The sequence below is a fragment of the Dromiciops gliroides genome, chromosome 1, assembly GCF_019393635.1.
Source record: "Dromiciops gliroides isolate mDroGli1 chromosome 1, mDroGli1.pri, whole genome shotgun sequence".
In the NCBI taxonomy this organism is placed as follows: Eukaryota; Metazoa; Chordata; class Mammalia; order Microbiotheria; family Microbiotheriidae; genus Dromiciops; species Dromiciops gliroides.
This window is the reverse complement of record NC_057861.1, coordinates 28,318,703-28,336,825: the sequence shown is the minus strand read 5'-3', so window position 1 is coordinate 28,336,825 and position 18,123 is coordinate 28,318,703. Positions and strand designations below refer to the sequence as shown.

Genomic DNA, 18,123 nt, shown 5'->3' with positions numbered 1-18,123 from the left:
AGTTGTCCTCTCAATGGATCTCTTACTAATAACCCTACAGCTTATCACTCCTGAGTTAGCAATGGGAAGCTTTCTGTAACATGACTCCGTCACCAGGATATATGATGTTGTTTAGATTGGGGAACACTACCAAGAAACTCCTTTTGGTCTAGAGTGCAGCAGGCCCAGGTTGACCTACTATACACTTCCCAATAGAAAGGCCTTCAAGAGAGCTCTAAGCATTCTGAGGCGGAAAAAAGCTGCCAAATTCTGCCTTATTGTACAGTTTCCTCTGTCAACAATGTGAACAAATTTAGAATTCCCTTCACATGCTCTGATGAATTCCTAAGTTCTTCACCTATAAACTCGCTTCCCCAAAGGTCATGGCAAATGTTAGTAAACACACCTGTCCACATGGCCTACAGAATAAAGCCAAGGAAAACAAAATTTCACATGAGGTTGGAAAAGGTACAGAGCAGCAACCAGCTATAAAGATTAAAGGAAAAAAAATTAAGAATTGAAAAGGGGGCCCGAGGAAGGAAATAAAAGTCCATCTATGCTACTTTTTAAGGAATCCTACAAATGAGACAATCTTGACCTTTGTGTTGTTAGTGGGTTACCAGGTGCTCAGAACAGGATTGCTGACACTTTTTTCTACAAAAGGCCTATTACACAAACTGGGGGTTAGAGCAATGTATAATGCTCATTTTAGCAATGTCAGATGATATCAGTTGGTGAAAAAACAAAACTAATGATATCAAGGTCATGAAATAATCTCCACATGGACCATATTAAGCTTCACAATTTTCCCTGACCTTGGATTTCGTCTCTAAACTTAGCCAACAAATATCAGTACTTTGTTGCAGGAGGACTAGATAGATGGACTGCTATATAATAATAAATCCATTATCAAAGCACAGTCATGGTGGAGCAATAATCATTTTCATGTATAAATTACATGGAAAAGTTTGCAAAAATGATAGCAAAATGACTAGATTAATTTAACAAGAGAATAAGCTTGGTGATTTTAGTAATTTTGAAGACAAGACATGATGGGTTTTGAGCCCATTCACACCTTTTCTCCATTTGCCCAACACTGCTCTTATTAACTGAAGAGCAAAGAATTGGCTTTCTGTGCTGTTGGCCCCAGGTCAAATAACTTGATAGTTAAAAGTGGCCATTGTGATTGCTGAAGCCACAGTCATTAAGATATAAAAAGAGTTTGAGCTAAATCTTCTATAAACAGTAGCTTTCCTTTCCCCACATCTCCATCCCACTCCTAGAAAGTGCACAGCAGCTGCTAACAAGTTTTTAGGACACCATGTGCTCCATTTGCAAAGTTCCCCACTAAATTTTTTTTTTGGTGGGGCAATGAGCATTAAGTGACTTGCCCAGGGTCACACAGCTATTAAGTGTCAAGTGTCTGAGGCCAAATTTGAACTAAGGTCCTCCTGACTCCAGGGCTGATGCTTTATCCACTGTGCCATCTAGCTGCCCCCTTCCCCGCTGATTTTTACTTCAGCTGAAGCATACTATATTCTGTTCCAACCCTCCCCCCCACATTTTTAAAGGGCTTCGGATATGGAGTGAAAACGGTTGGTGTAAGTACTCTTGGACTCTCAGCTTTGCAGCTTCTAAACTTTCAGGCCCTGATAGCTGAGACCATGTTTTTTGAATTTTTCACTTGTGAAGGATGTCTAATGTGGACAGGATGCTAAGGATGTGTACACTCACATGCCTCACAGTGATGCTTCCTCTTTCGGGTGTTGTAAGAACAGAGGTGTCAGATTTGAATTTCAGCCTGCACTGGTTAAACCGTAACTGGGAAATATTTAATAAAATGAATAAAAATACAACATAAAGTCAATTTATGGTTTTCTAAGTCAATATGTGTGTGACCAGCAAAGATCTGTTTCTATTTCAATTTGACACCATTGTTGCAGAGCATGTAGAAAATACAGCCTTTTCCTCTCTAAGTTGCTCCCTTGTAGCCATTGTTATCAATCTTGCATTCCTTTAGAGAGGAAGGAGGGTGGTGGTAAGCCTGCATACCAGTGGTGGCATTTATGCCCTCACCCAAGGCTAAGCACTGAGGACACACCTTTTGCCATCCAGCTGGTCTGGACTCCATTTAATTAGGGCAAATCTAGGGAGAATTTTTACTGGCTAGGTGAAGGAGTCATTGTGACGAAACTGCATTTCAAACTCTTTGGCCTATTTAAAATCTTTTAAAAAAATTTTTGGTTGGGCAATGAGGGTTAAGTGACTTGCCCAAGGTCACACAGCTAGTAAGTGTCAAGTGTCTGAATCTGGATTTGAACTCAAGTCCTCCTGACTCAAGGGCCGGTGCTCTATCCACTGAGCCACCTAGCTGCACCCGCTTTGGCCTATTTTAAACAAAATGACAGGCAAAAGAAAAACATCAAAGAAAAATTAAGGGTATTATAATTTTCAAATTATCTGGAGTTTTATCTATTTTTATAAGTTCTCTCTTCAAACTAATAATGTGATATACTGTTAGCAGTGAACTGAAGTTTTGGAGCTTTTTATTTCGCCTAATAGCATCAGCCTTTTAAGGGGGGTGGAAATGAGCCATCATTTTATCAAGCTTCTCAGTATTTACCTATAGTAGTGATTCCTAACCTGAATTTTCTAACAGTTTAGTAATCTCAAGAGGTATCATAACACCTAATCTCTCACATTTTAAAACTAATTTTAAGGGGCGGCTAGGTGGCGCAGTGGATAGAGCACCGGCCCTGGAGTCAGGAATACCTGAGTTCAAATCCAGCCTCAGACACTTAACACTTACTAGCTGTGTGACCCTGGGCAAGTCACTTAACCCCAACTGCCTCACTAAAAAAAACAACAACAACAAAAACCAACTAATTTTAAAATGATGTGCATCACTGCACTTTTTTAGGGAAGGCAAAGAAGTGTGGCGATAAAAAAGATTAGAGATTCCTGTTCTAATGAAATTATTACCAAATGAAAATTACTAGACGATAAGTCACCACATGGTAAAAACAAATTAGTCATTGCAATAGTGTTCACATTATTGACCATGTAAATGGAGTACAGTTCACTACAACATCCTAGGTTATAGCCAGAAAAATAGGTATTTTAAATATTTATGTGAAAAGTTTCTGATCCCATACTTCTAGAACCAAGAGTCACACAGTTCCAAATACAGTTTGTGCAACAAAGAGGTCTTGAATATCTTAACTCATACCTGTGCGCTGAACTTTATCAGCACCATATACTGGTTTGGAGTAGAGTCTCTGATTATTTTCATGTGCTCAATAACTTCATTAAAAGGAGCCACAAACTTCATGAGGTCATGGCTGGTCATAGTAGCTGGGACCGTGAGGACACACAGCATAGCACTGCGACGCACGTCTTCTTTTAAAGAGGTCATCTTACTAAAGAGACAACAACGAAACTGTCTTGAATAGAGGAGCCATGGTGAGTCTGGACAATGCTAATGACACAATGCTATTTTAAGGTCAAGATAACAGATGGGAAAAAAGGGATGTCTCACTAATTGATTACTTTATTGAGAACACACACACCTAAAGGGTAAATAATCATTTTATTTGATCATTATAAATGATCAAATTATTTGCACAGTTTAACAAGTAAAGTTTTACAGTTTTCATATCATTTGCCCACAAGAATATTTTAACCTCTTTAGTTGAAAGACAAGTTATATATTTGTACTGGGCAAATAGTCATAACTTAAAAAAAAAAAATCATCTACCACTGATTCATCCAGAAGCCCAGCTGTGGAGTGAGGGGAAGAGGAGGAGAAGGATGAAAGCAGAGCTTTGAATGTGAGAAGAGATTCAAAACCATGGGAATATGCATCTAATGCCTTTGCAGTTTTGAAGATCATAGAAACTATTACCCCACTTACAACAAATGCAGGAGAGAACAAACCATCTCACATTTTAGTTAACCTGTGAAATGGCACAAATTCACTTTAGCTGCCATGAATCAATTTCTCAAAACTATTTACCAAAACAGTTATGACTGAAGAGTTGGCTGAGTTTCATGCTTCTCTCACTAGGGTCCTGACTGGCACCAGAACATCAAGATGTCATTCAATAGGCTATTTAGCCAGGAGGTTTTATTTAACACAGAGCCAACTGTTATTTATTTATTTGGTGGGGCAACTAGGGTTAAGTGACTTGCCCAGGGTCACACAGCTAGTGTCAAGTGTCTGAGATTGGATTTGAACTCAGGTCCTCCTGACTCCAGGGCTGGTGCTCTATCCACGGCACCACCTAGCTGGCCCCAACTGTTAGTTATTAAGAGCTGATAATCCACTTTGTGGATGCTCTAAATACCTTACCTATCTATCCCTTTTTTCTCAAGCAACCTGTCTTTGGGTCACTTCACGTCACTGCTCATGAGTTACAACTCCACCAGAAGAGGGAGTTGGAAAAGTATATGAAATATTTATCAGTTAATTAACTTGTTGGAGCAGCTCTGGCAAAAAGTCTGATGAGGGAAGAAGCTGAAACTGCTTCAAATGACATTAGGGATTCTCTGTGGAATTCTATTATTGATGTTAATAATACTCTTCCCAAACATCTCCCTTTCAAAGTATCTACCCCCACTGTTACTTTATGGGCAGATTAATACTACTACTGGCAACTCTGTTAAGAAAGAAAAACAGCTGGTCTATCCATGCAACCAAGCCTCGTGGCATAAATCAAAGAATCATCCCAGAGGCAGCACTAAGGAAGTGTCATCACCCTGAAGTCCCATCTCTGGTCACCAGGGCCACCAGCCCCACATCAGCCCCCCACATCAGCCAAGCCTGCCTCAAGGGGAAGAAAAGAACACCTGCTACACACTCTCACTCATCCAATTCAGAAGGAAGAAATCTTCCCTTACTTTGTTTTGTACAGGTGCATTATGCCATGAACTATTTCAACTGATGGGTTTCCACTGAAGAATGAAATCTGGTCTGGAAGTTGCTTAGAGGGAGAATCTGGAGCAATTTCTTTGCTGTGATCTCCAGTTCTACTTTTCTCAGGAGAGGATGATGCCTCTGAAGACTTTCTTTCTTCCATTGTAGCTTTCATCTCATCTTTCAAAAATCAGAAGTTTTGATCAACTTTATAAGGTTATACACTGCATTAGGAGGCTAATTATGCTCAAGGATTCCAATTTCATATGAGGCCAATCACATATGTCTTCCTAAAAGATTTTTCAGCCTTTTGGGAAACATGCCTTAGTTAGATTTTAGGGTTTCAACGATCATATCTAGCAGAGAAAATTCAATATACTACAATTTGAACTCCCCAAATAATCAAATATATGTATTCTAGAAATGAATCCTAACTTCCAACTGTAATTTCTATTTGCCTGTTAAAAAATGAAATCTTTTTAACTTCTAAGGACTTTACACTTTTCAGGGTATGCTGGTTTACAGGTATTTCATACATATATGCTTCAAGGCTAATACGTTTGAAAAGTAGACCTATCAGTTTTGGCCACTTGAGTTTCAGTACTGATCCTATGAATGGAGCAGGTCAGCAAAACAACGGGAATGGACGAGAGATTTATTTGGGCTGACTAGTAATTTGTCATTCAGCTACGAGGTAGTTCCTCTACTACTTTCAATAAAGGCAAACCTAATTTGTTAGGATTCATTTAAAAAGTACTTGGATAAGTAAGATTAAATTAGGATTTACCTACCTCATGTCATATTACACACGGGAAATTATGGTAAAAGTTTATAAGAGACTGAAATAATAGGCTTACTGAACACATATAAAAAATCAGCCAGATGCACAAAACAATCTAATTTGAAAATCTTACCTGGGTTAGATTTTATGGTTTCAATGATCATATCTGTCATTTCTCGCCGGCCGAGATGTTGATGTATGATTGCTGCCTTCTCCACTGGTGCCTTTCCTTCTAAATGGGCCTTAGCTGAAGCTAGTGTCTTTTCTTTGATTTCTTCATCAGACATTTCCCTAACTAAGTAAAACAACTAATTAGCATCTCATAGTGACTGTCCAGATGGCAAAACAAACTCCTCCTCACGCCAATAAAAAAACAAGCAGATCTGAGGAATAGCACAGTTACTGTGCAGCTTCTATATTATTAGAGAAGTCAGCAAATCACCTTTTCACTTTCTTTACCAGCCTGGGACAAAGAGGGAGAGGGAGAAGAGGAAGGGATGAGAATTTAATTACCTATAAACATTTGTAGGTCTGTTTTAATAACATGAACTTCTAGAAGAAAACAGCCATAAAAAAAGAGTCCTAAAGGAGGTTATGCTGAGCCCTAAGTAAACATCTGTCAGCTGATAATAATTGTTAAAAGTTTTTTTAATTACTAAGGCCAAGGTTTGAATTTGTGATATAAAGCACTGTAAAAAAAATTCTGTCCTAAAATAATATGTGGTTAGTTTTCAAAGCACTTTCATATACATTAGCTCATTTGATCCCTCAAAATAATCCTGTAAAAGATGTTTTACCATTCTCAATTACAGAATTAAAGAGTTGGAAGAGACCTTAGATATCATGTAGCACAATCTTATTTTACACGAAGAAACTGAGGCTCAGAGAGATTAAGTATCTTACCCACATGCCATTCAGCTGGGAAATCAAAGAACTGAACCAGAGCCTAAGGCTGCTGACTCCTAGCCAAAGTTCCTCCTGCTATTTTACACTGCCTTGGTATAGAAATGGAGACACTGAACTGTATAACACTAGAAATGGCTGATGATCTCCACGATATGGGTAGTTCCTTCAATGATGGTAATTACAACATGCCCATGCCTAGAAGCACAGTGTAACTCCTATTCATAGCCTTCTCTAAGTATGGTGCAAGAGGTCTCCCAATGTGCTGGAGGCCTTCCTTGAGTTCTCCTGACATCTCAAAAATACCTGTGGAGCATGCACTATCCATCCGTATAACCCTTCTTTTTAAAAATTACTCCAGTTCTTCTTCCTAATCCCTTCTTTGTTGAGTGTGGCAATCTGCTCACAAATACTACAAGCTCTCTCCCCTTCCCTCTTAGTAATGTTCATTTTTCAACCTTCAGAGACCATATCATTCATAATTCTTGGCCATAATGCCAGCACAAGATTGGTATTAGAAATATGTGTCTTTGTTTCAGGGGAAAATTTGGGTTCAGTAGAACCACCATGGCATTTCCCAAATGCATTCCATCTTGCTCCTTTCCTGCTAAAATTTGGACTTAACTCAATATATGTGTGCAAAGTCTGTCCAAGGTACATAAACCGATCAAGAAGCACTGTAGGCTGCCCACCTAGGGGTAGTCAGGTAAGAGAGCGAGCATCCTTCACCCCCCCTCAGTTTTTCTCCGCCGAACTGCTGAGATGACGGGTCTCATTCAGGAGGTTCTAGGATGTTCTGGGGCTTGGCAGCACAATGTCACCCAGGAATATAAGTACCCAGATCACCTTACCCTCCCCTAGGAAATCTGTCTTGACTCGACATGAGATCGCCAAGGGAATGTCCAATGCCCAGCGCCTGCCCTGCCCTGCCCGTCATTGCCACTGCCCGTATGTAGCTCGCTGCCTGGGCTGCCTGGCACGCTGTCTCCTCCGTTAGACTGCGCGCTCCCGGAGGGCAGGGGCTGCCTTGCCCGACCGCGGCAATCCCTAGACCAGCGGCCGGTCCCCTGCCTCGCACGCCTCGGCCACAATGAGCTCCCTACCGTTCCAGAGCCTTCCTCCCCATAAGCCGAGGAGTCGGCGGCGGGGGCGTCGTCGGCGCAGATCCCGGGGGGCGCGGGGGCCGCGGCGGCTGAGCCCCGGAGGAGGGAGGGGGTCTAACCCTCCAGGCAGCCCCAGGCCTCTCTGGGAGAGGGAGCGGGGAGGAGGAGAAGGCCCTCAGATGTTTGTGGGAGGAGCCTGGAGGACGCGCTAACCGGGACCGAGGGTGGGCGAGAGCCGGGGGAGGGGAAGGAAGGCGAGGCCAGACCCAGGACCTGAGCAGGGGAAGGGGGGGGGTCGGGGTCCTCGCCGCGCGCCCCACTCACGCCTCCCCCAGCCCTCCCCTGGTCAGGACCGCCCCCTCAGACCGACAGGGCCCCGCTTAGATCAGCACCCCCCCCCCCATCCCCGTCAGAACGACAGGGGCCCCCTCCGGCAGCCCTTCCCCTCCCCCATCTCCATCAGACCGGCAGCCCCACCCCCCAGCCCCACCGAGCCGCCCCCGGGCCGGGCCGGGGACACCCACCGGCGGCCGCGCTGAAGCCGAAGCCGGCGGGCAGGGGCGAGTGGTCCGCGAGCTCCAGTCGGATCACAACCAGTGACACACTCATAGGGCGGGCAGGCGCAGCCCGGCGCGGGCCCCGACGGGCCCAGGCGGGGACGGGATGGGCCGGGCCGGGGGCGACGATGCGGGCCCCTTCCCGGACGGTTGGGGAAGGGCAGAGACGCACGCCGCCGGACTGGCCCAGGGAGGCCGCCGCCACCGCCGCACGGGCGGGCGGGCGGGCTGGCTGGCGGGCTGCCGGGGCTCCAGCTGCCGCTGCTGCCACTGACGGCCCCGCGCTTCCCCGGGCACTCGCTTCACCTTAGAAGCCCGACGGGAAGCGAACAGCCGAGAACGCCCGCCACTTCCGCCTCCCGGCCGCCGTCCGCTTGTCACTGGCGTGACGAGGAACACGTGACGTGAGCGGGGCGGGGCCTGGATCGGAGGCGGGGCGGAGGGAGGGGAGGGGCGGTCACATGAGCAGAACGCTCGGAAAAGGTGAGCACGCTCTGCTCTATCCTACACTCCTTCCTCCCTCCCTCCTCTGTCCCCAACTCCTGAGAGTCTCCCTCTTCCCCCCTCCCTCTCTCTCGCGAGCTTGGAGATGGGGGCTGGGGGGGGGGGGGGTCATGCGGCAGTCGTTAGAGGCGTTGGGGGACGCGACTGGCAGGGGCGGGGCTAGAGCACTAGAGAGGCGTGGCCAGTGCAGAGCAGGGGCGGGACCGGGGCAAAAGGGGCGGGCCCACAGCCGGACTTGGGGCGGGGCCAAGTGGGCCCGGGAGCTCCGAGCACTGTTTTTAGCCTCCTGTTTTCTAGATCTCAGTTTCCCTCTCTGTGAGGTGAGAGGATGGCACCGTAGAAAGAACACTGACTTCTGAGTCAGAGGACTTGCATTCAAATCTTGCTTCAGCCCCTTGCTTCCCATGTGACCCTAAGCTCCACTGTCTCCTTCCTGGTCCTCAGTTTCCTCATCCTTAAAATGAGGAAGTTGTACCTTATGGGCCTTAGAGCCCTGACCCTGGAGGTCTCCAAGCGCCTTGGGCTTGGGTTCAAATCCTGCCTCAGACCCTAGTGTTCCAAGCCTCAGTGTCCTAGTTTTCCAACAAGATTATTCTCCCCATGTGGCCTGGAGGGGAGGAGGTGCCTAAGTCAAGTCAAGGCAGCAGGCACTTATTAAGTGCCTACTGTGTGCCCTGGCATATACCAAGAACGGCAGGAGAATTGTCCCCAGGATGTTCTGCTGATGGAAATGTTTGCGAAGCGCTCGACATCCTTTCAATCTCCTTTGACATTTCCAGGAGGTGATTCTGCCCATCTGACTGCTGAGAAAATGAGGCCCTGGGAGTCCAATCACTAGCCTGGGGCCATAAAGCCAGTCAGTTGGTCAGTCAATAAACGTGAAGTGCCTCCTATGGGCTGGAAACTCTGCTAAGGCCCAGAGAGTGTCAGGGACGTGGGTCAAACAGCTTGCAAGTGTCAGCTTTGGGGTAGTTCCAATCCTGCCTCACATATCTCCTAGCTGTGTGACCTTGGGCAAGTCACTTAATTTCTCTCTGACTCAGTTTCTTCCTCTGTAGAATAAGGAGAGCTGGACTCAGTGGGCTGCCTTAGGTACCTCAGGTGCTCTCAAAGGGGAGTCAGCTCTTACTGCTCCCCAGTCCAGGACTTGGCCCACAACTTCTTGATATCTGCCTTGACAAGCCCAGGGTATAAATATAGAACATCCGAGCTAGACCTTGGAGCCACTGAGTCACCATCTCATTTTGCAGTTGGTGGATCTGTGACTCAGAGAGCAATGACCTGCCTGAGTTCCCACGGCAGATTGGTGCCGGAGCCAGGGTCAGGTACTCCTACCTTCCCATCCCACTGAGCATCGAATGCCATGACATGTTTTGTGCAAGAGGAACTCTACCAGTGTCTTGTTGAAATGTCTGTCCAATAAGATAAGCCAGGATAGCAGAGTCTTCCTGTGTCACCACATCTGGGCACAGGGTAATTCTAAGTTTTTGAAGGCTAGGCAAGGTCCTGGTGGTTCTACTAACCTGGGAGACTAGGTATGGACCGCCTGGGACCCAGCCTAGCCAGAGATAGAGAGGCAGATCAGTCCTTATGTGACACCAGACATATCCCTTCTCCTAGCCTCAGTTTCCTTTTCTGTCAAACAGGGATAATGAGTGGGATTGCCTTTATTTTTTTATTCTCCCTCACTAAAATGGGAAGGAATTATAGGCTGTGTTGGGTGGAGAGAGTTCCCTTCGTGTATAAAAATAAGTCAGTCCAGTGCAGCCCACCCTTAATGGATCCAACCTTGACATAGTCAACAAACCTTCATTAATCGCTGCCCTCTGAGCTGGGTGTTTCACAGGCCTCTCAAACTCCTTGTGCCCCAAACAGTTCTCTATCTCTCCCCTCAAACCCATTCTTTTTTTTTTTTTTTTGATGAGGCAATTGGGGTGAAGTGACTTGCCCAGGGTCACACAGCTAGTAAGTGTCAAGTGTCTGAGGCCGGATTTGAACTCAGGTCCTCCTGAATCCAGGGCCAGTGCTCTATCCACTGTGCCACCTAGCTGCCCCATTTTGCTGATACTATCAAGGATAACAGCTTCCTTCCAGCCACCCAGGCTCAGAGCCATCCTCGACTGCTCACCCTCACCCTGCACGTCCAGGCCTTTGCCACATCTTGTCATTTTCCCTTGTGGATGTCCCCTTCTCATCACTCACCAGCCACCATATTGGATGGCCAGAGGATACTGGGGTCACTTAGGTGTAAGGAGACTAGAGGGCAGGTTATGAAGACCTTTGAACACCAAGCAGGATTTTCCTTCTTTTGATCCCAGAGGTAATAGGGAGCCACTGGAATTTACTGAGGAAAGGGCTGATGTGGTCAGCACAGTGGAAGATGAACATTAGTGGGGAGAGGCTTGAGGTGAGGAAATCAACCAGCAGCTATTGTAATAGTCCCTGTGGAAGGGGGTGATGAGGGCATGTGCCAGGGTAATGGCAGTGTCAGAGAGGAGTCAGGGGTATATGGAAAATGTTAAGAAAGGCAAAATGAACAGGATTTGGCAACATGTGGGATATGGGGGTGAGAGAGTGACACCTGGGTTACCAGTTTGGTTGACCCTTGACAGTAACAGGGAAGTTGGGAAGAGGAGAGGGATTTTGGGAAAAGATAGTAAGTTCAGTTTTAGACATGTCTAGTTTTAAGGTGTCTGGGACATTTGGTTCAAGATGTCCAATAGGCAGTTGGAGAATCGAGTCTGGAAGTTAAGAGAGAGGTTAGGGCTGGATAAATAGATGTCAGAGTCACATGCATTAAATATGGGAGCGGATGAGGTCATCAACCAAGATAATATAGAGGGAGAAGAGAAGAGGGTCTAGGATGGACGCTCTTCTGACATCCATGGTGAGGGATGTAACTTTGATGAAGAGCTAGTAAAGGTGGTGGAGAAGGGGTGGTCAGGGAAGTGGGAGAGAAACCAGGAGAGAGTGTCAAAGGCTGAAGAGAGGTCAAGAAGAATGAGGCTCCAGAAAAGGCCATTAAGAGATTGAAAAGAGCGATTTCCCTTGGGTGATGAGGTCGGAAGCCTGTCTGCAGAGATTTTGAAGAGAAGAGAGAGAGGGAAGCACTAGTTATAGGCAGTTTTCTCCAGGGCCTAAGATGCCAAAAGGCAGAGAGATATATGATGATAGCTGGCAGGGATGGGTAGGCCAAGGAAGTGTTTTTGAGGATAGAAGAGACACGGGTATGTCTGTAAGCGGGGGAGAAGTGACCAGGAGACAGGGAGAGACCAAAGATTAGTGAGTGAGTGGGGATAATAGGGGGCAGCCTCCTGGAGAAGATGGAGCGGGATTGCTTGTGCAGGCAGGGGGGCTTGTCCGGGCCACCAGAAGGACCCAGCTTCCTGAGAGACAGGAGTGAAGGAGGAGACAGTGGGGGGGTGTCTGAAGGACATGGGATGAGGAGGTGGAGGAGAGCAGCAGGGGCTCTCTGTGGATGGTCTTTTCCATTGAGAGGGAAAGTTCTCAATAGAGAGGGGACGAGGAAGAGGAGCCAGGGGAGGCTGGAGAAGGGATGAGCAGGTTTTGAAAAGTTGCCACGGTGAGCGGGATAATGAATTGGTGAGGGAGTGTTGATGGAGTGAGGGTCCAGGTGAGATTATGGAACATTCTTTTTTTTTTTTTTTTGGAACATTAATTTGAAGCAGACTCCATCAAGATGGTGTCAGGATTTTCTCCAATTTCCTTTGGTAGCATATGAGTAGGAGCTAGTGTGGATGCCAGGCTGAGACTTGGCAGGACAAGACCACCCCTTCAATAAGGGGTCAAGGAACTCAAGAGAAGGGGATGATGTCCAGTTGGCCTGGTTCATTCCAAGGGGTCAAGATTAGGAAGGGAGAAAGTATAGCTAGGATGGGGGAAGATGGACTAGGAAAGAACTAAGGGGTGCAGGGTGAGAATAAAGAACAGGGTGAGCGCATGCAAGGCATGGGGACAGGTGGAATGGGTGTTGTACATACTTACATGGTTATGTCACCTGGGATAGAATATAGATTCATTTTTTTTAATTTTAGTTTTGTTGTTGTTGTTTTGTTTTTGTTTGTTTGTTTTTTTGTTTTTTGCAGGGCAATGAGGGTTAAGTGACTTGCCCAGGGTCACACAGCTAGTAAGTGTCAAGTGTCTGAGGCTGGATTTGAACTCAGGTACTCCTGAATTCAGGGCCAGTGCTTTACCACTGTGCCATCTAGCTGCCCCACCTGGGATAGAATATAAGAGCTGTTTCTGCACCCCTAGCACTTAGTCCAGTGCTTGGCACATAGTAGGCGCTATATAAATGTCAGCTATTGTACAGTAATGGTTATATATTATATATCATATGATATTAGCTATGATTATCAATTTTTATTGATTGGTCCAATAATACATTGCTCTTCATTCATCCTCCCTTTCTATCTCTTCTGTATTTCAAGACAAAAATGAGCCAGCGCCTGCCCTCAAAAAGGTTGCATTCTACTGGGAGAATATAGATGGAACAGAAACTCTATATAAAGTAAACCAAACAGGTAAGAGCTCTTGTTATCCCCATTTCACAAGAAGTAAACTGAGGCACAGACCTGTGGTGATTCCACACTGAGTCAGTTAAGTCAGTCCACAAATATTTATTAAGCCTGTGCAAGGTGCTGTCAGGTCTGGGTATGGAAAGAGAGGAAAGAACAGTTCCTGCCCTTATGGTCCTTCCATTCTGAGTAGCAGTTTTGGTTTTTTTGTTTTTGTTTTTGGGCTGGGCAACGAGAGTTAAGTGACTTGCCCAGGGTCACACAGCTAGTAAGTATCAAGTGTCTGAGGCCAGATTTGAATTCAGGTCCTCCTGAATTCAGAGCTGGTGATTTATCCATTGCACTACCTAGCCACCCCACGGGCCTTCCATTCTAATGGGGTTCACAGAGGATACATATAAGACATGAGCAAGGGGCAGCTAGATAGCACAGTGGTTAAAGCACCGGTCCTGGATTCAGGAGTACCTGAGTTCAAATCCGGCCTCAGAACATTGACACTAGCTGTGTGACCCTGGGCAAATCACTTAACCCCCATTGTCTGCAAAAAACAAAACAAAACAAAACAAAAAAAACAAGACATGAGCAGCTGGGAAGGGCAGAAGATGGGATTCCAGCTGAATCTTGAAGAAAGCCTGGGGTTGGGGACCAGGAGGGAGAGCACCGTTAGCTCCAGATGGATGACCCTCTGCCCACTTGGGACTTGGGAGGAGGGTCTGAGACGCTGGGAGAAGGCCCTGCATGCGGCCTGCATTTCCTCACAAATACGGCAGCCACTGGTGATGAGCTCTGCTCCTCTCCCTTCTCCCTCTCGAACAGTTCTAGTCTCATCATGGGCTTCGTCTGGCTCTTCCGATACCCTCCCATCCTGTGGGCCTGGAGGACTGTCCGACTGAAGCCAGCCCAGACCTGGGCCCAGCAACTGCTGCGCTGGAAACACTCTGAAGGAGGCCCCTACAAAGCCGTGATTTTTGACATGGGTGGGGTTCTCATTCCTTCTCCCTCCACAGTGGCTGCAGGTGAGCTCTTCGAGGCTACGTTTCTTTCCAGGACCCTGGGGACACAGGGGGTGTTCTGGACATTGGAAGGCAGCTGCCAAACCTATTCTCTTGGGACAGTGGTGGTGGTCAGTGGAGTACAGTGGAAAGAGAGAGCAGGGTCTGGGGATTCTGTCACCTGCCATGTCCAAACCTTAGACCCTTTTCCTGCCTGGGCTTCTCTTTACTTATCCAATAAATGAGGAGGTTTTAGTCAGTCTTTTTCCTGTAGCCTCCTTGGGATGGAGGCTAAAGGGAGTGTGTAAGAGGGCCCAGGGGAATGTTCTGTTCTTCACCCCCCCTCCCCGGGCAGTGAGGGTTAAGTGACTTGCCCAGGGTCACACAGCTAGTAAGTGTCAAGTGTCTGAGGTCAGATTTGAACTCAGGTCCTCCTGAATCCAGGGCCGGTGCTTTATCCACTACGCCACCTAGCTGCCCACCTTGGGGCCTTCTTAGGACTTGACCACTGACTTTCTAGAAGAGAGGCCTCTAGGCTGGTCCCTGTCCATGTCTGCAGCCTCCTCACTTCTAGAAGGTGTCACCAGTGTTTTTGATGTAGCAGAACTTAGCAGCCTTGTCCCTGATTGTCTCTATGACGGTCCCTGTGCCATCTCCCTCCACACCCACAGGAAGCAGGTAGCAGGCAGGAATGGGACCAGGAATGGGCTTTGGCCCAGGCCTCCCTGGGATTCATGGGCACGGCTGCTCTGCTGCTGCATCAGGTGGAACAAGAGAACTGGGCGTCCCTGGCATTTGTGGGCCACGTTTGCCCAATGAGGCTCTTTCCCTTTCTTTAGAGTGGGAGGTACAGAATCGCATCCCTTCTGGAACAATCATCAAGGCCCTAGTCGCTGGTGGGGACAAGGGGCCCTGGCTGAAATTCATGAGAGGAGAGATGATGGTGGAGGAATTTCTACAGGCGTTTGGCATGCAGTGCTCTGAGATGGTGAGTGAAAGGAGCAGATTTCTCCTATGTCACTTGTTTTCTTAGGTGGCCACTGAGCTCGATCACTCACTGTGCTGGGTTAAACCCAACTCTGCAAACAATGTAGTCTGGGAGAGGGTTAGACTTGGAATTAGGGGACCTGGGTTCAAATTCTGAAGTTTTTAACTCCCAGTGTGACAACTTAACCTTTTCTGGGCCTGTTTCCTCATCTCTAACTTGAGGATATCAGGCTACATCAGTGGTTCTCAGACTTTATGGTCTCAGGATCCCTTTATACTCTTAAAAATGATTGAAGACCCCACTCACCCACCCAAAGAGCGAGTTTATGAGAGTTATATCTATCAATATTTACTTATTTGAAATTAAAACACAGTCAGTATTATTATTACATTTTAATATTATTATGAAAATAGTTTTGACTTCATGGACCCCCTGAAAGAGTCTCAGATGTCTCTCTAACAGCCCCCGGACCACATTTTGAAAAAGGAAGAGGGAATAAACATTTATATGGTATCTATTATGTGGCAGGCACTGTTATAAACATTACCTCATTTGATCCCTGCAACAACCTTGGGAGGTAGGTGCTATCATTATCCCCATTTTTTTCAGTTAAAGCAACTGAGGCAAACAGGTGAAGTGACTTGCCCAGGGTCACAGGTCTGGAAAATGTTGGAAGCTGGATTTGAACTTGGGTCTTCCTGACTGCAGGCCCAGCGCTCTAACCACCTGTGCCTCCAACTGCATCGTCTACTGGACCAGGTGGTCTCTGAGGTCTCTGCCAGCTCTAAAACCTAGGATCTACCAAAAACCTCGTTTCAGGAGATTGCCTGTTGCCCCGTTTTGTGTTGTGCTGGATTTAAAGTCAGAGGAGGGAGGGACAGAGACAGAGAGAGGCCAGAAATCCTGGCTTTGCCTTTTGCTACTTGTGTGACTTTGGGCAAGTCACTCCCTCTCTGGACTGCGCTTGCCTGGAAAATGAGGGATTCAACTAAAGGACATCTTTAATCACGTGAGCCTGTCACCTTTCACAGAAAAGCAAATCAAAATAACTATTCTTTACTAATGATCTATTAGCAGTTGTTGGCCTTCAGCCAGTGGCCTATCTGTATGGCCAGTTTAACCAAGATGTGCTAAAATCAACGAGTCAGCCAACACGAAGTTGTTAAGGCAGCAGGGATATGAGTTCAAAGAACAGAACAATCCATCCTCACAGTGAGCTAACAGTCTGATGGGCCCAAGCACATATAAGTACAATGGAAGATAAAGTGAAGCCTTCCCTCCCTTCTTTATTCCCTCCCTCCCTCTCTGTCTCTCTGCCTCTCTCTGTCTGTCTCTCCCTCTTCTTTCTCTCCCTCCTTTCCTATCCTCTCTTTTTTTGGGGGGGAGGGTGAGTCAATGGGGGTTAAGTGACTTGCCCAGGGTCACACAGCTAGTAAGTGTTAAGTGTCTGAGGCCGGATTTGAACTCAGGTCCTCCTGACTCCAGGGCCAGTGCTCTATCCACTGCACCACCTAGCTGCCCCATCCTCTTTTTCTTGCTCTCCTTTTCCCTCGTCTCTCTCCTCTCCCTCCCTCTCTTTTTTCCCTCTCTTTCTGTATACACACACACACACACACACAGAATAGTCACACCCAAGGTCTTTGGACCCTAAAGTTAGGGATGTGGATACACTTTTTGCCGAAGGTGGTGTTTGTACTGCATCTTGCATCTTGAAGAGAGGGACTCCAAGGCTGGGGAGGGAGGGCACTCCCTCCAAGGCATGAGGGGTGGCTAGTGCAAAGACCTGGAGACGAGAGAGGCTGTCATGGGTGATCCGTTTGGCTGGATCAAAGATGGCAGGAGGGGAGTAAGTACCCAGTGAGGCTGGAAAGATGGGTTGCGGCTAAGACGCAAAGGATTTTCAAAGCTAAACAGGAGTTGCTGTTTGATCCTAGAGTGGATAGAGTCAGGCAGCCGCAAGGTCAGCTGTGTGCCTGGCAGCGGCCCAGAGGATGGGCTGGGGAGGGGAGAGACTTGAGGCAGGGAGGCTGAGTCAGAGGCTGTTTCAGGAAGCTCAAGTGTGAGCTGTTGGAGGGGAGAGAAAGGACCAGATGAGAGAGGCAGATTGTGGAGATAGAGAGAGACAAGGAGGCAGATGGGAGGCTCGAGGTGAGGGAGGGTGAGGGGCCCAGCCTGGGAGGCTGGGGGTTGCTGCTGCCTTAGGCACAGGAGGGAGCGAGCTGAGGGGCCAAGATAATGAGTTCATTTCTGGAGAGGCTCCATTGTAGGTGCTGGGACATCCAGCTTGAATGTGTGTGGAGCTGGGGATAAGAAGCTTTGGGAGCCATCTGCACAGAGGTGGTCCTTAAACCCATGGGAGCTGATGAGATGACTGAGAAAGAGGGAGGGAGAAGAGGGCCCGGGATGGCACCTGGGGACGCTCATAGGCACAGGGCATGGCACGGGTGCGAAAGGCTACCAGAGCTGAGGCTTCTGGGAGGAGAACCGGTGATGGCATCCAAGTGTGTACGAGCAGGCCCTTTGGCTGTCCCAGGACTCTTGTAGAAAGGGCTCCATTTTGGACTCCTTTGGCTCTGTCTCCTGCCTCTTCCCTTGGTCTAGGCAGGTAACGTGTCAACACAGAAGGGAATAGCACTATACCAACAATGCTCTGTGTGCTCCAGCTTCTAAGAGTGGATACACATGTAGTCCCTGCAAACGTTGCTAAGAGTTGGACAGTATAGTGTCAACATCAGAGAAGTAGAGATAGGTGTAACTATATGCTTATAAATAGTATTTATCTATCTATCTATCTATCTATCTATCTATCTATCTATCTATCTATCTATCTATCTATCTATCTATCTAACCTATATCAGATTAC

The 18,123-nt window shown here is 47.0% G+C and overlaps 2 protein-coding genes across 5 annotated transcripts in view; one reads left to right on the top strand and one right to left on the bottom strand.

Annotated features, from left to right (window-relative positions):
- LOC122731344 (BRCA1 associated protein) overlaps window positions 1-8,444 on the bottom strand; it is a 30,367-nt gene extending 21,923 nt beyond the window's left edge. The window contains exons 1-4 of one of the 3 annotated variants that reach the window (XM_043971381.1): window positions 8,206-8,444; window positions 5,809-5,970; window positions 4,879-5,074; window positions 3,209-3,398 (exon numbers count right to left, since the gene is read on the bottom strand). In XM_043971381.1, the coding sequence (XP_043827316.1) occupies window positions 3,209-3,398; window positions 4,879-5,074; window positions 5,809-5,970; window positions 8,206-8,290 (633 nt within the window). In that variant the 5' untranslated portion in view covers window positions 8,291-8,444. Of the gene's footprint in view, window positions 1-3,208; window positions 3,399-4,878; window positions 5,075-5,808; window positions 5,971-7,681; window positions 7,863-8,201 lie in introns of those variants that run through there. The other 2 variants (XM_043971397.1, XM_043971389.1) reach the window with 2 other exon arrangements.
- Window positions 8,445-8,677: 233 nt separating this feature from the next.
- ACAD10 (acyl-CoA dehydrogenase family member 10) overlaps window positions 8,678-18,123 on the top strand; it is a 51,187-nt gene continuing 41,741 nt past the window's right edge. For both annotated transcript variants that reach the window (XM_043978134.1, XM_043978133.1), the window contains exons 1-4: window positions 8,678-8,721; window positions 13,194-13,286; window positions 14,097-14,296; window positions 15,112-15,260. In XM_043978134.1, the coding sequence (XP_043834069.1) occupies window positions 14,110-14,296; window positions 15,112-15,260 (336 nt within the window). In that variant the 5' untranslated portion in view covers window positions 8,678-8,721; window positions 13,194-13,286; window positions 14,097-14,109. The remainder of the gene's footprint in view (window positions 8,722-13,193; window positions 13,287-14,096; window positions 14,297-15,111; window positions 15,261-18,123) is intronic.